The sequence below is a fragment of the Protopterus annectens genome, chromosome 3.part1 (assembly GCF_019279795.1).
Source record: "Protopterus annectens isolate FY-2018-M chromosome 3.part1, PAN1.0, whole genome shotgun sequence".
NCBI classification, from domain to species: domain Eukaryota; kingdom Metazoa; phylum Chordata; order Ceratodontiformes; family Protopteridae; genus Protopterus; species Protopterus annectens.
Window position 1 is genome coordinate 1672231810 of NC_056732.1, and position 22182 is coordinate 1672253991.

The 22182-nt window shown below is 36.4% G+C and overlaps 1 protein-coding gene across 2 annotated transcripts in view; it reads right to left on the reverse strand.

Moving 5' to 3' along the window:
* MROH1 (maestro heat like repeat family member 1) overlaps positions 1-22182 on the reverse strand; it is a 2449684-nt gene that overhangs the window by 2033901 nt on the left and 393601 nt on the right. For both annotated transcript variants that reach the window (XM_044067698.1, XM_044067696.1), the window contains exon 5: positions 16186-16284. In XM_044067698.1, coding sequence (XP_043923633.1) covers positions 16186-16284 — 99 coding nt within the window. The remainder of the gene's footprint in view (positions 1-16185; positions 16285-22182) is intronic.

A 22182-nucleotide genomic window follows, 5' to 3' on the forward strand; every position in this document is an offset into this window, starting at 1 on the left:
GAATCTCGGGCTTGATTGACAGTTTCTAAGAAGAAGAGTAGTGCGCTTATAGTGCTATGCCCTGGGTGGAAGCCATGCTGGGTAGGGGTAAGTATTTGGTTTTGGGTTAGAAAAGGTATACGTTGGAGGTGGACGCATTTTTCTAGGATTATGAATTGGAAAGAGAAGAGCAATGGGGGCGGAAGTTTGAGATGCTGATGTTTTGCCTACTTTGTGGAGAAGAAGAATAAAGGCAGAATGCCAGAGTTTAGGGACATAGGATTCCTTTATGGATCTCTTGATAATGATGCTGATTGGGAGTGCTATACTATCAGCAGCACACTTTACGAAGGAGGAGGGAATGTTATCAGGAGCATTGGAGCAAGGTTTAAGTTTGGATAGAAGTGTTTTTATGAAATTAGTAGAGACAGGTTTGAGCTCAAATATAGGGGGAAGTTATTAGGGAGCTTAGAAGGAGAAGAATGAAGGACAGCTGGATTATTGTTGGGAAAAGTCTTGGTCAGGTCAGATATTGTTTCTATAAAAAAATGAGTTTAATTGGGAGGCTAATTCAAGGTCAGATTTACTTGGATCAGGACAGGGGTTATTCTTGGACCCTGGGTTGAGAAGTGAGTTTATGGAGTTCCAGAATTGCTTGGAGTTTTTAATATTGTTGGACTAGAGCTTAGTATAGTAGGATTTTTTATCCTTGGTGATTTGTTTTTTTGCAAGGTTACAGAGCTGTGTGTATTGCAGAAGGGTTCTGGGCAGTTTATTCTTTTGGTAAAGCTTCCAGGATTTGTCCCTTTGATGCATAATTTCTTTTGTTTCTTTGGATAGCCAAGGAGCAGTAATAGTTTTTCTCCTTTTGTTTCTTAGTGGGGCTAGGGAGTTTAGAGTGTCTAGGAAGACAGAATTGAAGTGGTCTATAGCTTTGTCAAGATGAAGGGTTTTTAGAATGTGCCAATTCATTTGTTTGAGAATGTTGGAGAAAGTTGTGGGGTTGAATTTTCTAAGGTTGCGAGTGAGAATGTATTGATCCTGATATGGAGTAGAGGTAGTTGAACGGTAAATGAAAGCTGGGAGGTGGTCACTAATGGTATCAGCAATTGTGCCAGAGTTAGTAATTCTATTTGGATGGGTGACTAAGATCCAGTCAAGAATGGATCCTGGGGGATTTGTTTTGTTGAGTCGGGTGGTGGACAGAATTACTTGAGTAAAGTCAAAGAGGTTAATGGATAGGGAGGGTAAGGGGCTGTTGATTTTACTCCTGTCGATGTTTAAATAGCCTAGTATGCAAGTTTCATAGTTAATTTTGGTTGAAGCCCATAGGAGAATATCTTGAAGGGTACAGATGTTCTTGTGATTATTCATTTTTAGTATACCGACTGTTAGTTTTGTATTACTGAAGAGAGGAATTGGAATTTGAAGGGGAATTAAGGTGAGAAGATTAGAATAGATTAAGGCAGTGCCGCCACCTCTTTTATTTAAGTACAAAAAGTACAAATTTAAATACAAAAAGAAAGAGTAGTGAAATATATTAAAAAATGTACACTGCAAACAGCTATGTTATAGGAGACGCACTTGGAAAGAACTGAAAATGTGAATTTGATAAAAAAGGTTTTCAGGATGGATATTCAGCAGAATAGCTGGGACAAAGGAAAATAGTAACTATATTAATTTCAAGAGGAGTTCCGGATATTGATAGAAGAATATAAAAAACAACAATGGTAGATTTGTACTACTAAGGGGCTACTGGCAAGGGAGGATTACACTGGCATGTATTTACAGTCCACCTAAAACTGCTATAATGGAGCTTACGAAAATCAGCTTTCAGTAAGGATTACTTAAACGTGGGGACTGAAAGTTGATCTGCAGCAGTGAAGATGTGTCTGGGAGTCCCAGAAGGCAAAGTATAACAAAGGAGGGTAGACTTTTGAAGAAATATATGAAAATATTTGACATGGCAGATGTGAATTCAGTACTAGTAGTTTAGAGTGAATTTACATACCATTTCCCAAGATACAAAAACTGGGCTAGACCAAACAGAATTTACATTCCATGGGAACATGTGCATTTAACTGAAGGTCTTGATATCATCAGTCAATAATAACTACATTAAAAACACAAGGTAATGAAATAAAAATGAGACAATGGCATTTTCTTACCCATCTGTTGAAGAGAGAGGAATTTAAGGAAAGGATAGTGGAAATTGTTCAGATGCTATTAGAGAAGATAGAATTTTCTTATGAAAATGGAAATTAGAGAGTGAGAAAATTATAGTGGAGTTTAAAAATAAGGTGGAGATAAAAGAAAGGGAGATATGGTCAAGAAGTAATAAGAATTATTTAGAGTGACTGGCAAATGTTAAAGTACTGCAGAATAGGGGGAATCTCACAGAAGAAGAAAAGTAGCTGCAGAATGCTGAACAAAAAATAAGGGATTACCTCAATAATATACATGAGTTTAGAAAGACTGTTGTTAAACAACTGATTTTTCTTGATAACTCTAGAACACAAACTTTTAGCACAACTACTCAGGCATCAGAAAGTAGAAGGGGCACTTGCCAAGCTTATTCAGCTTACAACAAGGAAGATAACACAATATCCTGTAGAGGGTATTAGAAATATTTCAGAAATTCTATGAAAGTCTGTATAAAACAGAGAAATATGGAAATCAAGAAAAGGTACAAATGGAAATGTTTATGGAAGAATTAAATATGCCAAGATTAACGGTAGATGAGGCTTAATTACTAATAGTTAGGACATGAGGAGATGAGATAAAATGTTAATGTATAGCCAATCTGCAGAAAGTTCCCATGAATAGATGGCACTCCTGTGGAAGTTTGGAAGCTTGGAAGGAAAAAACTGAAAGATCTGGAAGGTTTTGTTTAACAATATTTTACAGGCAGGAGAAGTACTTACATCATAAAAGAAAGCGGTAGTAGATGTACTACCTTAAATAGAGTAAAAATCCAACAGATCCAGCTTCAAACGAGCTGATTTCAATACTAAACCATGACTATAAAGTGTTTATGTTAATAATGGCAAAAGTGATACAAAAGTGACAGATATACATCAATGTGGTTTTGTGGAGTGGAAGCAAACATTTGACATTACCAGAACACTGATGATCCACACGGAAGCAGAATGTAAGAAAATACCACTGTTGTTAGTGGGTCTTGATGCAGAGAATGCATTTGAGAGAGCAAGCTGGGACTTCATGAGCAGGGCAAATGGAGGCATTTGCATTCCCTAATAAAATTATAAAGTTGATGAGGAGGATATACAAGAGATCAGAGGTAAAAATGAAAGTGGGTGGGTTCCTCCCTGAAAAGTCTGCTTCATTTGAGGAACCAGGCAGAGGTGTCCTGTTTCCCCTTTGTTATTTGCATTATATTTACAACCACTGGCAAAGAAAATAAGGGACTCAAAAATTCAAGGATATAACTGGTATGGTAGTCAAGATAAGCATATAATTGGTATGGTAGTCAAGAAAAGCTGGCTGTGGGACACAGCCTAGATGGCCAATTGAGAATAGTGAATTCTGAGAGCTCCATAAACTAGTATAATATAGGAACATTTTATTATTTTCAAGTTTAAAATGTAAGAAATCTATAGATAAACTACTAAACTACATAAATATCAATTTTGGTGGAGATATACAAAAAATTTCCTGTCAAGTAACTTGGAGATGTACTGAGTCACTGAATATGAACAACTCAAGTAATTCTCATCCAGATGCTGCTTTGAAAAAAGAACTGCAATTGATGACATCTACCTTACAGAAACTATCTTTGAAGATGGATAGCTTTAAAAATGACTTAGAAAACCTCAAATTAAATTCTCAAAAACTGACCGATACTCTTAGAAACTATTACAGCAACACCATACAAAAATAACAAATATAGAGACTTCTCTAAATGACACTGAAGGGAGACTCAAAGAGGAAAAATTCCAAAAAAAATATCTGCTTAACCAGAATACATGCATGCTTAACAAAATAGATGACTTAGAAAACAGGGAAAGGAGAAACAACATACGGATCTTTGGTCTGCCTGAAAACACTGACGGTGAAGATATTTCATTCTTAACCTGGATTCCTGAATTTTTAGACTTGAAAGATGGACTTTCATTTGGAATTGAAAGGGCGCATAGAGCACTGAGGAAACCTGCTTCTAACTCAACAAATGCTCCACCTAGATCCATAGTTATAAAATTTCTTTCATTTCTGGACAAGGAACTAATATTAAAATCTGCTTGGAGAAAATCACCTTTAAATACAATCAAAGCCTGATGAGATTCGACAATGATTTTTCTTCCAGAATACTAGAAAAAAGGAAAAAAGTCTGGCCGATAATAAAACTGTTGAAACAAAACAACATTAAAGCACAGCTCGCCTTTCCAGCCAAGATAATAATACTTTTTGCCAATGAGATGAGAACCTTTAATGACTCAGAAGAAGCTACTATATTCATCAAAAACAACAACATAGTCTCTATCCCAGAAGAAATCGAATGGATATCCCCTGCTCTTAAAAGAATAAAAGAAACAAATCCTTGGACCGATGCTAGAAAGAAGAAACAAAAAACTGATTCCGAGATAGCTGTCCCAAAAAAAATAACTCTTACAACTACATCTCTCAATGTATCAACTGATATGGTACATCATTTGTCATCTGTTTTTATTTTTAAAAAAGAAGGGTTTTTTAAACAACTGAGAAACAGTAATGATTTATTCAGAATGTTCAGAGAGTCCAATAATTCTTCACAAACTAAGGTAGGTCAAGATGGGTTACTATTTACATTATATATAAGCCAAACAAAGCAACATATAATACAAACCTAGAAGTTTCTGTTCCCCTACTTGAACTCAATGAATACTTATCTTGCTCATTTTTGATTTTACTTATAATTTAAGTAATTAATTAATTCAACAAAGTACCAGTCATCAGAGTACCATTCATCAGAGTTCAGACTCAAAAGTAACAAATTAACATCATATATAACAGCAGTAACAGTAGAGTGTTTTGAAAAAAAAATGCTGTCATGGAGACTAATGCCTTCTTCAGTTAAAGTATGATTTAGAAATGCCATGTATATCCTAGTTAAATAACAGTAGCAAGCTGTTAGTACAAATGTCATCATTATTCTCATCATTATTCTGTCTAAATATAGTTAATATCAATTATGGCAGGTATCATAGCTTCGAGTGCTATTTGATCAATCCTGATATGGTCTGCGTGGATGCAGCCGTGTCTGGCAGCTAGTACAAATGTCATCATTATTCTGTCTAAACATAGTTAATATCAATTATGGCAGGTATCATAGCTTCGAGTGCTGTTTGATTAAGCCTGACACGGTGTGTGTGGATGCAACTGTGTCTGGCAGCTGCTGTAGGTTGCCGTTTTCATCTCCGAGAAGCTGTGGGTTGCAGTTTGTGATTGAGGCTTACTGATGCTTGTGTATTAGGAAGAGACATTTGGTGTTTTAGCCTGGATCCAAAAGGAAGGGGAGAGGGGGGTGGATAAAACTTGTTGGGAGTTTTTTTTTTTTTTTTGATCTGTTTGCGCTCAGTTCTTTTCCTGGCTGCTGCCTCGCTGAAAGGGAAGGAATTTACGCTTGAAGTTGCAGTGAAGTGAAGCTTTGCTTCAGGTGCATCGGGAGCCTCGGGTAAGCAGTACACAGGCACCAACAAAAACAGATGCTCCCAGGTTGCTATGGTAATGGAGACAGAGTGACAATAATGCTTAAAGGCTCTGAGAAGCCTCAGAGATGATTCTCGGCAATGAAGTTTTTGGTTTTGTACTCATATTGATAGTTTCCCAACACTTCATTTAGCTCATTAAGTTGATTCTCGAGAGAGAAAAAATAAAAATAATAAGCGCAATTTTATATTTAAAATGTATTTTGGTCCAAACACATTAAGGACTTACATAAGAGTGGAAGTCTGACTTACTGTGAAAGACTAAGAGCACTTGTCTTGTGCAGTACCCTTTGCAGTGGTCTGGGAGGTGAGCTTGCTCGGACGTCTTGGCCATATGGGGATAGCGGATTCTAGGGGTGTTTGGGTTGCCAGGATGTGCTAGAGAGCCATCAGATCTGTGGGAATTGGAAGGTGTGTTGAGTGGTTCACTGGCAGAGTGGCCACTGCATGGAACAGGCTGGTAAAATGGAACAGGACAAATATTGGTTTGGGTATTTTAAGAGCAGCCTGGAAACACACCACATGAACTAGTGAATGGTATTCTGGCAAAACTGGATGGGCATTGTTGCCCATGCCTGAAGTACTGATGTGTGTGTATGTAAGGATGGATATATACTTACAATAAATAAGAAACTAGAAGGGTCTCATAATTTAAAGTCTATGGACTGTATAAACATGCTTGGAAGAAGCTAATAATAAGAATAAGCATTAAAGCTTGTGGTCTCTCAAAATAACTAAGCAACAGCCAAAAAAAAAAAAAAAAAACACAACAGTTATGTAAAGTATGATTTTAGTAAATGTAGACATAAAATATATAATCGTCATATAAGATGAAGCAGTCTGCAGAATTTAGATATTAAAAACAGGTTTTAATAACATGGGCTTGTGTATAATACTACTGTCTTAACTTGTCATAAATGACATACACTAAATTGAACATCAAGGGGAAGCATGATGATTTTCTTATACAAGTAAATATACATAACAAGTCATGTAATTGCTTTAACGTGAATTGTAGTTTTTGTAACAAATCATGACCATATATAATACTTAAGTGGTTACCAAGGTAACTAACGCTTTATATATGACATCAAACTGACAAAGTTGTCCAAGAGAAACTATAGAAGCCTGAATTTGAAATGCCACAGAATGTAACCATCATATTCTGAACAAATAGTATTAAATTAACAATAGACACTCAGTTTAATAACATGGGCTTGTGCATAATAACAATACTGTTTTAACTTGTCATATCTGACATATACTATATTGAACATCAAGAGGAAGCGTGATGATTTCCTCACATAAGCAAATGTGCATAACAAGTCATATAATTGCTTTAACTTGAATTGTGGTTTTATAACCCATCTTGACCATACATAATACTTAAGCGGTTACCAAGGTAACTAATGTTTTATACATGACAAACTGACAACGTTGTTCAAGGGAAACAATAGAAGCCTGAACTAGGAATGTCACAGAATGTAACAATCACATTCTGAACAAATAGTATTAAATTGACAATAATCACCCAGTTCAACCTTTGCTGATTATACAAAATAGAATGTTGCTATTTAAATCTAAAAACTTCCAGTGTATGTCATAAAATGCCAATTTATAAATATGGAAAGGGAATTTGTAATCAATCACAATAAGTGCATTTTTTGTTTTTAACGTATAATTTCACTCATTTTATAATAAGAAATGACAAATATGAAAATCCTTATGTGTAGGAAATGGGGGGGGGAGGAAGAGGGATGCACTGATAATTAAAATGCACTAACTTTCATCAATGTTCACATAAAACAAACTTGATGCTTTAAGTAAGTTAGCAACAAACAAAATTATTACTTAAATGCTGGCAAATAATGAAACAAATTCTGATATAGCCAGTAAAATACATTGTATTATAAACATTAGGTATAATTATTACCATCTATTTATATTAAGTAATACGTTTTGAAAGACCATCAGTAAGGCTGAATATGTTAAATAACTGCGTGATATAATCTTTTACTGAGGTTTTATATATGATACATCCTACTTTACTATGATTGAATTGCTTGTCATCAATCTTTCATGTAAATATTAATTACTTATACAATAAGTAGACATTTATATTGTATTAGAATTCTGTCTAATCTACAATAGTACTATATTTGTTCAAAACAATATAAATATTGCTTACTCCTATTACAAATAAATATTCTCCATATGATAATTCAATTTATGGAGCTTAGATGTTCTGGATTGCCAAGGTATGAGTGATACTCTGATGGACTTGGGTTTATCCATCAGATTAGGAATAATTTTCATTCCATGGCTAGTGTGGATCTTAGTTTTGTTAACATTTATTAATTTAAATTTATTTCACAAAAACATTGTTAGTATGCCTGACCAAAACATTACTTTATTGGTAAACAAAGTATAAAACTGCTAATTTCCTTTAAAAGCTCAAACATATACTTTATAGTTATCAGAAGAAAATGTTTAATAGTCACAATAAAACAAAAAATAGATAGTCTAAATAACCTAAAATGGATTTAACTTTATCTTTAAATACCAATGGCTTAAGATGCTGCGGTGGTACGGCGGTAGCATTGTTACCTCACAGCAAGAGGTTCTCCTGTTCGATTCTCGGCGTGGCTTGGGAGTGCCTTCTGTGTGGAGTCTGCATGTCCTCCCCGCAGTTGGGTAGCATTCAAAAGACATGCGTGCGTAAATGGGCGTGCCTTCGTTGAAGGTTGGGCGTCGAGATGGCACCTCGGCGGTTCGTAAAAATCTACTGCCAATCATTAGCGGACTGGAGTTCCGCTGTGGCGACCCCTTACCGGGAAAAAGCCGAAAGACAAACAACAACCAATGGCTTAAACCATCCTAGCAAGAGATCAAACCTACTGAAATATTTAAAACTGAACAAAGTACAAATTGTTTTCCTTCAAGAAACTAATTTCAAAACAAATGACAATTACAAATGGAATCCTAAGGAATATATGATATTGGTGCAATCCACTTATAAGACAAAGACAAAAGGGATAACAATTTTATGGAAAACAAATGTGATTAACCCAGAAATCATTTATAAGTATGAAGATAAAGAAGGCCCTATGGTATTAGTAATAGTTAAATATAACAACAGAATATGGACCTTAGACAATCTATATTGGTTCCCAGGCATTGAACAGGAACTGTTAAACACTTGGATTTCATTTCCAATAATTATAAAGGCAACTTAATATTAGGAGGAGATTTTAACTGTACACTTCATATTTCTGAAACTACAAATAAAAGACAGCTGCGTACATCTGCTGTATCAAAAGCTTTAAACAAGTGGGTAGAATCATTTCATCTTGTATATACTTTCAAATTCTTTGTTGGTTTACCATCAAGATCACAGATTTGGTATCCAAACTAGAATAAATAAAATATTTGCTGTCCATGACTTACACTGTAAAATCATTAATTTCTCAATCACTCCATGCCCCTTTTCAGACCACAATTCATTGATACTAAATCACACCAATCCTACAGGAAAACAAATCCCCAAACCTCTGTACCTCATATAGACCAATATCATTATTAAATAATGACTAAGATATGTATGACAATATTAACTGACATAATGAAAATACCACTATCAAAATCAATAAATAATGATCAAACTGGATTTATATATCATAGACACACACGCATGACAATATTAAAACGATAATTTCTCTTATAGATTATGTTAATAAAGAAAATAAACACTCATAATTGGCTTAGATACAGAGAAAGCCTTTAATTCCCTAAATTGGGACAATTTATTCTAAATCTTAATTCTACTTGAATTTCCTGCATCCTTTGTTCGTCTCCTAAAGAATATATATACAAATAATGTAGCATACGTCAAGTTAGGTCCTTTTACCTCTGAATCTATACATGTACCAAAAGGCACTAAACAAGGATGTCCCATATCACCGATTCTATTTGCTCTGGCTATTGAAATATTGGCAGATTCAATTTGTAACGATATAAAAATCAAAGGAATAGATGTTTATGATCAATAAAATTCTAAAGTAATGCTATTTGCTGATGACATATTACTAACATTATCCAATACAAAAGAGACATTAGAAAAATTAAATATATTAATTGACAAATTTCATATGACTTCAGGACTCCATTTCAATAAATCAAAATTTTTATTTTTAAATAAAAAAAAATAACTACAGACTAACGGGGATCGCATCATAGGGAAAAAAGAATCTACCTTAAAATATCTAGAAATTGAGTTATGCAACGATAATAATGAATTAGTCTCAAACTACAATAATATCAACACAATTTAAATCCCTGCAGAAAAATTGAAAAAAATAATATTAACATTTGAAGATAGGCTACAGGTAATAAAAATGGTTTTACTGCCCACGATCCTATATATAGTCTTGGCAATACAACTGTTACCAGAAAGGAATATACTTAAAGAAATAATTTCATGCCTAATACATTTTTTGTGGTTTCCAAAAGAAACAGAACAGCTTTAATACATCAAATCAGACCATGGAAACAGGGAGGATTAAACTTGCCTGATATAGAAACATATATATATATATATATATATATATATATATATAGAGAGAGAGAGAGAGATAAGTCCAAATTACTGTGCAAATTGAAAGAATTACTAACTGTAATATCAATAAATGAATTTGATTTACAAAAAAAAATTCAAATAGCAGATAACAACACCATTTATAGTCACAAAGAACTTTCCATATAAAATATATAGAGAAATTATTAATTCTTGGGAACAGAAAGGATTTGTTTGTTGGCTCTAATGTATCAAAGAACTAAAAGTTTGAGATATGCATATGCAAGTAATAAAAACAACATACAAAATTCCACAACAGGACTGGCTAACTTTACAAAGTATTCTGTCATATTCGCAAGATTTAAGTAGAAGAATTAACAATTCTTCATTTAAAGAAATACATTTATGAAATAGGTTCATAGGTTCATACTAGGCTATCTGCCCTGGGGCATTTATAAGCCTAGCCTGAGTGTGTTTGGCTTTCGCCACCCTTTGATTTGAGTTTACTGTGCCCTTTTTAAGGTTAGTTTACTGTGCCTCTGTCTAGTAGTGACACAGAAGTAATCCCCGGGGTAAACCTACGATCCCCCTTCCACTCATCAAGATTCCTCTTGAAGAGAGGAAGTGAGGGGCTCTGCCTAACATGGACTGGGATCCTATTCCAGAGCGAAGGCAGCCTCTGGGTTATGAATCTGTCCCTCCAGCATGTTCTATTTATTTCTGTGCTGAGGTTCAAGCCCCTTGAGCACGTGGCTCTAAGGGATTTGGAGTTTCTGAGGTGGAGCATGTCCATTAATTCTGGGTTGGACATAGCTTTATATGTCAGGCATAGATCGCCTCAAAGTAGGCGGTATGCAACTGAGTAGAGCTGGAGTTTTTTTAACCAAGCAGCATATGGCATCTGTTTGAGACCCTTGATCCTCTTTGTGAGGTACTTTTGGGTTCTTTCTAGTTGCTGCAGGTGTCTGGTAACGTACATCCCAAAAGGGGCATTGTATTCTATTATGGGCCTGATGAGAGATGAATAAAGGGGCACGATGACCTCCCTTGATCTAGATGTGAATCCTTTCATGATAAGGTGGGCTATGTAGAAGGTCTTTCTATCCACTTTGGCAATGTGGTTGTCAAAGGAGAGATTACTACCAACTTGGGTCCCCAGGTCCCTAATTACTTCTTCTGTACTTAATGGGTTACCACCTATGTGGTAGTTTGTGGGCACTTTGTTTTTGCCAAAGGGTATGACAATACACTTTTTGGCATTCAGCTTTAGACCATGGCTCTGGCACCAGTTACCTGTCTCTGTGAGACCTTTTTGAAGGATGCTCGTGTCAGCTGGAGAGTCAATTATGGTGCCCAGTTTGCAGTCATCTGCGAACTTGGTCAGCCACAGTCCTCCCTTGTTAGACTGTACCTCAGAAAAATATATACCGAACAAGAGAGGCCCCAGGACTGAGCCTTGTGGGACACCACTTGTAACTGGTTTCGAATCTGACATGGCTCCAGCAACTCTGACTCTGTGGGTTCTGTCTTTGAGCCAGTTTGCAACCCATCTAGTGACATAGAGGTTTATATTTAAGCTGGATAGCTTATCTATGATGCCCGAGTGGGGTACTGTGTCAAAAGCCTTCGCAAGGTCCAGATAGGCTGTGTGGACTACCTTCCCTTCATCTATGGCCTTGGTGACTGTTTCAAAGAAGTTGACCAGGTTCAAGAGGCAGGCTCTGCCCTTGATAAAGCCGAAATGGGTAGGATCTAGTGTCTGTAGGTCCCCAATGTCTTTGTTTATGAGTTCCATGATGATCCTCTCCACAGCCGTGCAGACTAGGCTAGTCAGGCTTATGGGGCGATAGTTTCCAGGGTCCGTCGAGGCACCACCTTTGTGGAGAGGGACCACTGTTGCTGTATGCCATTCTTTGGGTACATATCCTGTAGTAAAGGCTGAGATTGTACAGCAGTTTTATGTGAGGTTTTAGTTCCTCTTGGAGTTCATGTAGTACGCAACCTGGGACACCGTCTGGTCCCACTGAAGCAGTGTTTTTTGCTTTGGAGTGGGCGGCTTCCACCTCAGCATCTGAGATGTTAGGGAGGCTACACTCTGCTGGGATAGATATTTGCTCTTTTGGGGGGGGGGGGTTTGCACTAAACCTATCTGCCAGGATGTTGGCAATGTCTGTGGGTTCAGTGTATTTTTTGTCATTTAAAATCAACTCTGAGCATATCTGGGAGTTGCATCCCAGGTTCCTAATATAGCTAAAGAAAGCCTTGTGATTGTCTTTAGTGTCCTGTGCAATTTTTCTCTCAAAGCTGGCCTTGGAGGATTTTATGAAGTATCGTAATTTTTTGCTAGTACTGATCAGAGATGCCTTCACTTTTAGGGATTTTGCTCTATCGTGTAGTAGCTTCCTCCTTCTGTTGTACAGCTTACTTATGGCTGGGATCCACCAGACTGGACGCCTGCCTTTGGACGATTGGGTCTTGGTTTTGTTTGGAATAGCATGATCCATGCATTCCTTGAGGTGTCCATAGAATGTGTTTATATAGGATTCTGTAGTTTGGGCCGTAGTTTCCACTGGCCCGGGGGCCTTGAAGGATTACACCTCGGTTTTGAGAAGTGTGAAGTTCGCTTTTGAGAAGTTTTTCACTGTGGTTTTCTGGGCTGGGGGTGGGGTCGGGTTGTGGATATCCAGTGAGATTAATTTATGGTCTGATCTTACCAATGAGGGGTTTACTTCAGATATGGAGCACAGAGTCCCTATGTTGGTAATGATCAGGTTGAGTAGGTTTTCCCCTCTTGTGGGAATGGTGACTAGTTGTTCCATAGCATTTGAGTTTATAAATTCCAGGAACCTTTGGGCTAGGGTGTTGGGCCTTGAGTAATGCTCCCAGTCTATGTTTGGGTAGTTGAAGTCACCCAATATAATGGTGTTTGGAGAGATCTTCATGTTCTTCAATGTTTTCAGGAAAGCCGAGTGGGATTCCTGATTTTGAGAGGGTGGTCTGTAGCATGCTATACACTGAAAAGCAGTTTTGCCCACTGTTAGTTGCACATGGATGATCTCCGATGCTTCGTGCAACGCCACTAACCTGGAGGTGTGGGTATCCTTGATACATATGGATACTCCTACGAAATCATATATAATGACTTTGACATGGGAAACAGTATTTCAAAATTTTACGAAATATTGATAAACTATAAAACAACACTCAAAACCTCATATTGGAAATATATAACAAAAGGACACAATACAGTTATCTGAAGATATTAAAACAAATATCTTATTAATCGATAAAATATACATCCTTTACACAACACTGGAAAGTTTTTAATTGGAAATGCTTGCACAGAGCATTCTTAACCCCAGACAGACTCAGTAAAATTAGTTCTTCCATAAAAGGAATATGTTGGAGATGTGACCAAGTACACAATGCAGATTGGAACCACATTTTCTTTGACTGTGTTAAAATTAAGCCATTTTGGAATGGTATTAACTTTCTACAAGCTTTATTTAATGAATCATTTTATTTAACTAAAGCTCTTGTATTATTAAATGTGAACGAAGGTCCTCATTTGAATAGGTCAAACATGTATCTAGCATGGACTATACTTGCAATTTTAAGGAAGTGTATAACAAGAAGATGGCTTATAAACACTATCAACTTTGGAAGATTTCTACAGCCTACTGAAGACCACGGCATTACTGGAAATTAAAAATTAAAGAACTAAGAATTTATCCAAAGCCATTTATCAACAACCCTTGGGGAAAAGTCTTATCGTTGATTGACACTGTACAATAACTGATCAGACACTGTGATAATGGATTGGACATACTTATAAATTAACTGTATACATTAAGATCTGTTATAGTGTCAGGCTAATGTAAATAGTGCACATAGTTATTTAAGATGTTATGTATAAATACTATGGAATTCATTCAAATTTATTTGAAAAATAAAAAAAAGTTTTGAGAAAGAAAAAAAGGCCCTATTTGCAGATGTTACTTTATATCTGATAAAACCAGAAAAGGACATTACAGTGTTGTGGAACTTTTTGTGACGGCTTCAGATTTTTTTGGGATACAAAATTAATAATGCTAAAACAAAGGCAAAACTGGTAGATTATGTATCCTCACACAAACTGGTTCAGCAATATCTCTATTTCTGGGTACGTGATAAAATGTATTTAGGAGCATGGATTAAAAATGATTCCGGTGTGGCAGGTAAGGATATGTGGGAAGAGACTAAACAAAATATCATACAAAAACTGAGAAATTGTAAGCTCTGTTATATGGATATGGATAGTAACATACAAGCAATTAAATTTTTTAGTCCGCTTAGTCTTACACAAAGGTCAGGCATATTTATCAACTAGAGGAGAAGTTGTAGATTGCAGTTACAGAGCTGAAGGGTTTTTGTATGGAAAGGGAAGATGGCAAGAGTCAAGTGGGATAAGCCGATACCTCCAACAGAACAGGGCAGATTGGGATTACCCAATTTGAAGGGGTATTTCACAGTTAAGGCTCATATACATAGCACATGCAGAAACTTATAATGCACAATGGAAAGGGGTAATGATGAAACGTGGAGGGGGGCTCAAGAAACAAGGAGAGACTGGGATTCTGGACGCAGACCTTTAAGAATAATCACAATTGTACAGAATATTATGTTCATAAAGTAGCAGAAATTATATGAAGAACTAAACCAACAAGGAAATGGAGAAAGGAGATTTGGCTGATAGGGATGACTGCAATTAGGGATACAGACAATAGGCAAGAGGGGGCTGGAATTTACTGGAGAAAACTGGCAAATGAACCAAGGTATTGGGAATAAATAATTAGAGAGGGAAAGGTAACAGAAGGGGAAGACACCAAGAATTTATTTGGAATGCAGGTTAGAGATTGCCTTCCCTATCGACTGATATCAGAGTACAGGCAAAGAGAAAGAAATGGTGAGGGTCCTAAACAAAACACCAACACTGGCAGAGTTTTTAGTAGGCTAGAACAGAAGCTACTGTAAAAAAGAATAATTAGTACAGCATATAAAATATTTCAAGATAACTATAACAATCAATCAGAGGAGGTTAGAAAGGTTTGGAAAGAGACTGGATAAGCAATTCACAAAGAAACAAGAGGGGTGTTCATGTATGCCTCCCAAATATGCCACAAAATCTAGAAGATTTAAGATTTTTGCTTGGAAATGATTACACAGATATTTTATACCCTAAGTAGGCTCCAGAGAATTTTTTTCTCAGGTACATGGGAAATGTTGGAGGTGTGATGGGGAAGAAAAAGGCAACTGGAAACATTTTCTGGAGTATAATGAGGTGGCAAACTTTAAGGACTTCCTGCAGACTACTCTATCAGAGATACTAGGTGAGCAAATTGGTGTCACTGGGGAGATGTTTTTTCTGAGCTATGATACAGAATCAGAATCGCCTAAACATACCAAGGCCTTGCTAAATCTAATTATGGTGGCTGCCAAAAAAGCAATTACTAGAAAATGGAAATCAAAGTCTAAACCAACTGTACTAGAAGTAGTGAATATAGTAACAGAGATAAACCAACTGGAACTGGGGTCTTTAGAACAGGGTAGGAGCAAATTACACATAAAAAAAATGAGAATTGTGGGAACAATACATACGGGGAGGAATGCGGTTTAAAAGAAGACAGTATCTGAATGACCTATGTAATGTTTGACTGACAATGATTGGGCAGATAAGCAATGTATAATGTTTGCAGCTACAATTATGTCAATATGGTTTGTGATGTAAAATGCTTCCAACCAAGATTGTGCCAATTTTGTTTGTTTTTATTTATATAAATGTATGATTGCCTATGTCATAAGTGATAATTTAATAAAGATGTTTCTTGTTAAAAAAAAAAGTTAAGTCTATAAATGAACAGTACCATTGACTAAAACCTTTAGACTTACCAACAGAAAAGGCCCACTTCATACTGTCTTGCTTTGCCATTCCAAGCATTGGAAGCATGGTGCCAAGGATAGGGTTCAGGAATGGCACCATTCCAAACACTGCAAGAGGAAAAAAAAGGACATCATTCATACTGCACGAGAGGGAAGATGCTTGTCAACAGAACAAGGGCATAGTTCTGCAGTTTCATAAAAAGTTCAAAAGACACCATCACCAAAGCTAAATGACAAGTCAACTAAGACATCAGCTAGCTATGGGAGAAAAAATAACATAACACAAACATTACAAAGACACCTGGAATGGTACAATTTTAGGACCACAGAATTTTCTTCACATTTATAACTTACTTTCTTCACACCAACATCCTAGTGCAGTATAAGTCAACAAACCAACACAAAGCAAAATATAAATGTCTACTCGCAGATCTATTCAATAATGCCTTTTGTCTTGCTAGTTTCTCAATCACTTTTTAACTGTAAGCATTACTTTCATGCTCTACATGTGAAGCAATAAAACACAGCATCGATGAGTGTGTGCATGGGCATGAGCACACACACACACACACACACACACACACACACACACACACACACACACACACACACACACACACACACAGACACACACTGGCTCAACTGTGCTTACCCTTTACCTAAGCAATACTGACCCAAGCATGCCCTCATCCATTATGGCACTTCTAAATGATGAAGAACCCCTTCTGGTCAGATGACAGACTATCCTTTTCCAGGGTGCATACCCACAGACCTTCCAGAGTATTCTCAGCCTTATCACCTTGCTCGTATGAGCCCATAATACTGCTATACTGCAAAACAGACTCTCCACATTTTGTCTGCAGTTCCTTAGTATAAGCTCGTGACCCGATTATGTGAGTCTCAAAACACTTGGAAAATTCAACTTCTATTCCAAGAAAATAATAGCAAATTCCAAAACTTGCCATTATACTTCCCCCAGCAAATACCTCCCACATTTCTTGACAGAGCTACTGCAGATGAGAAAATACTAAACAGATACTGAGAGATAATGAAATTTCAGATTTAGTAATATGTACTCTCTAAATTCAACCTTGGGTCCACTGATGCAAGTAGAGAAGCCATTAAACTGATCCTGAGGACTCCCCCAATAAAAAAACAAATTAAATATCCAGGAGCTTAGAGCAGATAATAAAAGGAGGTACTAACTATTTATTTTTTAAACAAACATTTATTAAATCATCACATTTTAAGCTTCAACGTGAGCTGAGTTCACATACACTAATAGAAAAGAAAAGTTGTAAGTTTCTATATGACCATCATATAGTACATATTTTCTTTTTAGCACTTTTCATCCACTCCAATATTACAAACTGCTTGAATCTTGTCTTTCCTTAAAGTGCGTGCACATCTCCTAAGCTTTATTCTGCATGTACTGTTTTAACTACCCCAATTCTAACTCCCACAAACCAGGTTACACTGCTCCAACCACACACTCTCTATACTTGCTCCTAAAACATGGGAAACCTTCCCTAGTCACCTAAAGCAACTACAACCCTCTTCCCCACCTTCAGAGCTGAATTTAAGAAATCCCTCCATACCAACTCAAACTGTGCTTCTCGTACAGCAGGCCCCATTACAAAAGGGCTGCCATACTCTCCCTCAACTACTAACACCCCCATCATCCCCTGTCCTGACTCATTACCCCACAGCATTTCCACCATGATGTAAACTGGAAACATAATCATGTGAATTGTGATATGCATTTCGCTCAGAATTGTTGCTAAATGTATTAATTACTACTGTGCAATGTATTATATAGTTACTTTCTGTTCTGTTTTGGTACATACAGCTTTGTCTCTCTGCTCTCTTTTTCCTCTTCATGAATTTCATGTGGGAAGAACCTGCAAATGGTCAGTTGTAATCAGTGCACCACTATGTAAACAAGTGTAAAACAAAATAAAATCTCACGCCCCCCACTACAGTTTCTTCATTTTACATCCAAAAAATATTTGAAACCATCTTCACAAAACAAAGCTTGATCCATAGCTAGTAATTTTGGTTAAAACTATTGTTATTCCCCAACCTAAAACAAACACTTTATAATATAATCATAGTTTAAAATAAAAATGGGTCTATATGAAGCCAGATCTAAAGGGTCTTTAGGTTTCACTATTTTTTTTTTTAATATTGGTAAACGTGTCTTTCACATTTTTACCACTATTCCATCTTAAATTTTAAAATTTCCCCAGGAGTAATTCTGTTGCATGAGACTTCAGTCTATTATACATCACTGTTTGTATTTCATATCTGCCTTTTCTCAGCTGAATTGTTAAATCTGATCTTCCTCTAACACTGGTCTATCTAGTCTTCAATAAATATTTCCCATTCCACCATTTTTGGTTTGGTTTCCCCATTCCTCTGACTTTTACACAGATTTTCTCACAATTTCAGAAGTACCTCCAATACCTTTAAAGGCATAGCTGATTACTTTGTCATAAGCTCCCTATATTCTAGCTGCAACTCCTCCTTGCTCTCTGTGCCCAAGTCATTGTACTAAACATTTTCTGCACACTAGCATTACCAAAAATAAATACTTGATCAACAGATGCCTTTCTAAACTCAAACATACTGTCCAAATATTCATTTTATTTTTTTCCATCAGCACTCTTCAATTTCTATTTTACTTGTTCTGGCAGATTTTCCTTCTGCAATAATTTAACCCTTGCCAACTCCTCTAACACTCAAATTACTTCTTTCCCATATTCCATCTCTTTTACTTCTGTCATAATTTTAAAAGCTATTTTCATTTTATCCCACTCACTCACTACTACTCCTGAAGTAACTTCTATCATCCTAATAACTCTTGAAAAGAATTCACTATCTGCTCGTTAAATTTATTTTTTTTAAATGAGGCATGTAGGAAAGTGCCAATGTCTCATTTTTAACATTAGCTTGCTTCTTTATCTTAGTTTTTTCTTTGCGAATGATAAGACTGAATGCCCTGAGACTTCTCCAGCAACTCCATTAAACATACCCCGGTGAAATATTCCAACCCAGTCTAGCCCAGTTAATATATCTCAGGGAGTAATAACCAAATACTATCACAGTTCCTGCTACTGAATTTACATCTTCATAGTCAAAGAAATGTTTTATGGCTTTTCCCGGTTAGGAGTCACCATAGTGGATCACCGGTCCGCAGACCGAGTGGCAGTGAAGGTTTTACAGTGTCGACTTGCCAGTCCGGCACCAAACCTTTACAGAAGGCATACACACATGCATCTACCTGCATGTCTTTAAAACTCACTCTACCACAGGGAGGACATGCAGACTTCACACAGAATGCTCTCCAGCCAATAACTGAACCAGAGAACCTGTTGCTGTGAGGCAACAACGCTAACCCCTGCAACACCACAGTCCTCACATAGTAAATGCTATCATTTTCTTTTTAAGAAATCATTTTTTGTTACATTTTTGCTTCTAAGTACAAATATTAAATTGCTCACTAATGCAAATCAGGTTTTGGTCCCACCCACAATTAACATTTCTCTCCCCCCTTCCTTCTCTCCCTTCTCTTATTAGAAAAAGCAACAATTACTTCTCTGATAGCTCCCTTTTTTAACTCCCTTTCCTAATCTCCCCCAACTGCAAAATCTTTCCTTTCTCTTAAGTTTTTTGCCCATATTTAAAATGCTTAACAGCTTTATCACTGGTTATCACTACTGATTACACTTTACTAGGTGTTCAATACCCTATCACTGTAATATTCGCTGTTTGATTTTCTGATCCATTTCTCCTATATGTCAATTTTACTATTTGTTACTGCACTTCATGTGATGACATTATGTAGTTTAACTATATATGTTGGAGCTTTTCTTCCCAGGCCTCCACTGTAAAGGTGATTAATGCCCAGTTGGACTTTCCCAGTAAACAAATGCTAAATACAATAAAAAAACATATTTCCAGCTGAAAGTTATTTCTAAGATTCTTCTAATCTCTATAATAGCAGTTATAGGTGGAATATAAACACATGCTAGCATAATACTCCTCCCTACTCCCGTTACTAACACCTTATTACCATAAATCTATTATTACCCCCCCACCACATGTACCACAATAGTACCCCTTCTTACAGTCACTGTTACTCTCCTTTTCTTTTCTCTCCAATATTCTGCTGAAGGTCTATCCTGAAATCCTTTGTCAAATTCACATGCTCAATTCTATCCAAATGCAATCTCATGTAACATAGCTATCCTTAATACAATTCAATGCTCTTTACCTTTGCCTACAGCTGTAAAACCCTTTACATTCCATATTAATATTGACAGAGCAGCCATTCTGACTTGGTCTTTTTTTTTTTTTAACAGGTTTCCATCTTGTAGCTTACATGAACAGATTAAAACCAGCTGGCTGCTGACCTCTGCATTTGCTTTTCCTCATGCCTACTTGAGCCAATGTCATATTTTCCCCAAACTTTTCACTAACACATGAAATGGAATATAAATACATTTTCACACATAAAATTGCATTTTTTAACTCACAGCAAACACACAAAACTATATACACTTTCCAAAAAGAAGGTCCATATGTCCAAATACGAGCAGTTGCCCTAAACTGATGGCTGCACTCAAAACTACTACTAATTCTAAAGTTAATGTTAAGGCATGCTAATTTGCAAGTTATAGCCAGTGTTCACACTTAACCAGATTACTGTTTTATCATTTCTCAATTCTTCTTTCAGATGTGAAATAACTTGCATGCCTTCAGTAAATACAAAATTTTTGCCTTAAGAAAAAAAGTACACTGGCTACCTTAAATAAACTAAACTGTGCACTCTTCTGTTTAATGCATTAATATGCTACGGCTGCCAAGGTGGCATCTAGTTGTATAACCATTTACTTTCTACATTTTCAAAACTATTCCTTACTTTACAAACACATCTTTCTAAAATACTGCAGCATTGATCCAAAGTGGATATTACTTTCATGTTTTTCATTAGGTGTCACCACTGATAAATCCCTAACTTATGATGTGCACATATCCCAAACAATTAAAAAGGTCCACACAAAACTCTGAACACTCTATAGAGCCAGACCATTCCTCCCCCAATCCAGCAAAATGGCCATTGCCCAAAACCATCTCCTATCCACTCTGTTATATGCCCCCCCCATTTTCACAAATCTAAATAAACTGAAGCCTGCTACAATAAAATAGCAAGGTTTGCTACCAACCTCCCTCACAGAACACATCACTGTTCTGCTCTTCACAAACTAGAATGGCTAGAACTCCCAAACCTATTATACCTCAAACAACTCACAGTATGCCATTCCATTATCTACCTACCAGACAAATGTCCACCCCTTACAATCCTAGTAAAACCATTCTCTAGCAATAAAACCCTCTGCTCATCTGATAAAATTCTTCTACAAATCTCTAAAGCCAACAATAAGTACGGAGATACTTTATTCTCAAACCACATCCCCAAAATCTGGAATGCAGTTCCCCAACCCTTTCTTTGCATGGAAAACCCCTCCAAATTCAAAACTCTTCTCAAGTGCCACCTGACCAATAATTGGTAATGCACCTGCTCAAAACCATGCTAACCCCCTTAGTAAGCTAACTCTGTTCATCCTATATTTGTTGCAATTATCGTTTCTCTGATTCTCTCTCATGGGTCCTATCCCCAGCGTATTACTTTATTCTAATGTACTATTTATTCACCTCCCAACCCACCCACATTGTACAAATACCTTAATAGTATAGGACCCTCCCTTGGTCCAATCTCCAGCTTATTACTCTATATCTTTATTCTAATGGAATATGTTGTTTTAACTCCCACCACACCCCACAGTGCAAGTACCTTAAGGTTTTTCCATTTATTTCTCTTTTGTCTTCTTGTCTAAATCTCCTGTGCATCACATTCAATGAGCAACAATAATAATGTGTTTATGTATAACTAACCATTTTTAATGTATTACTTGAAAACTTTTGATTGTATTGTTCCTCAAA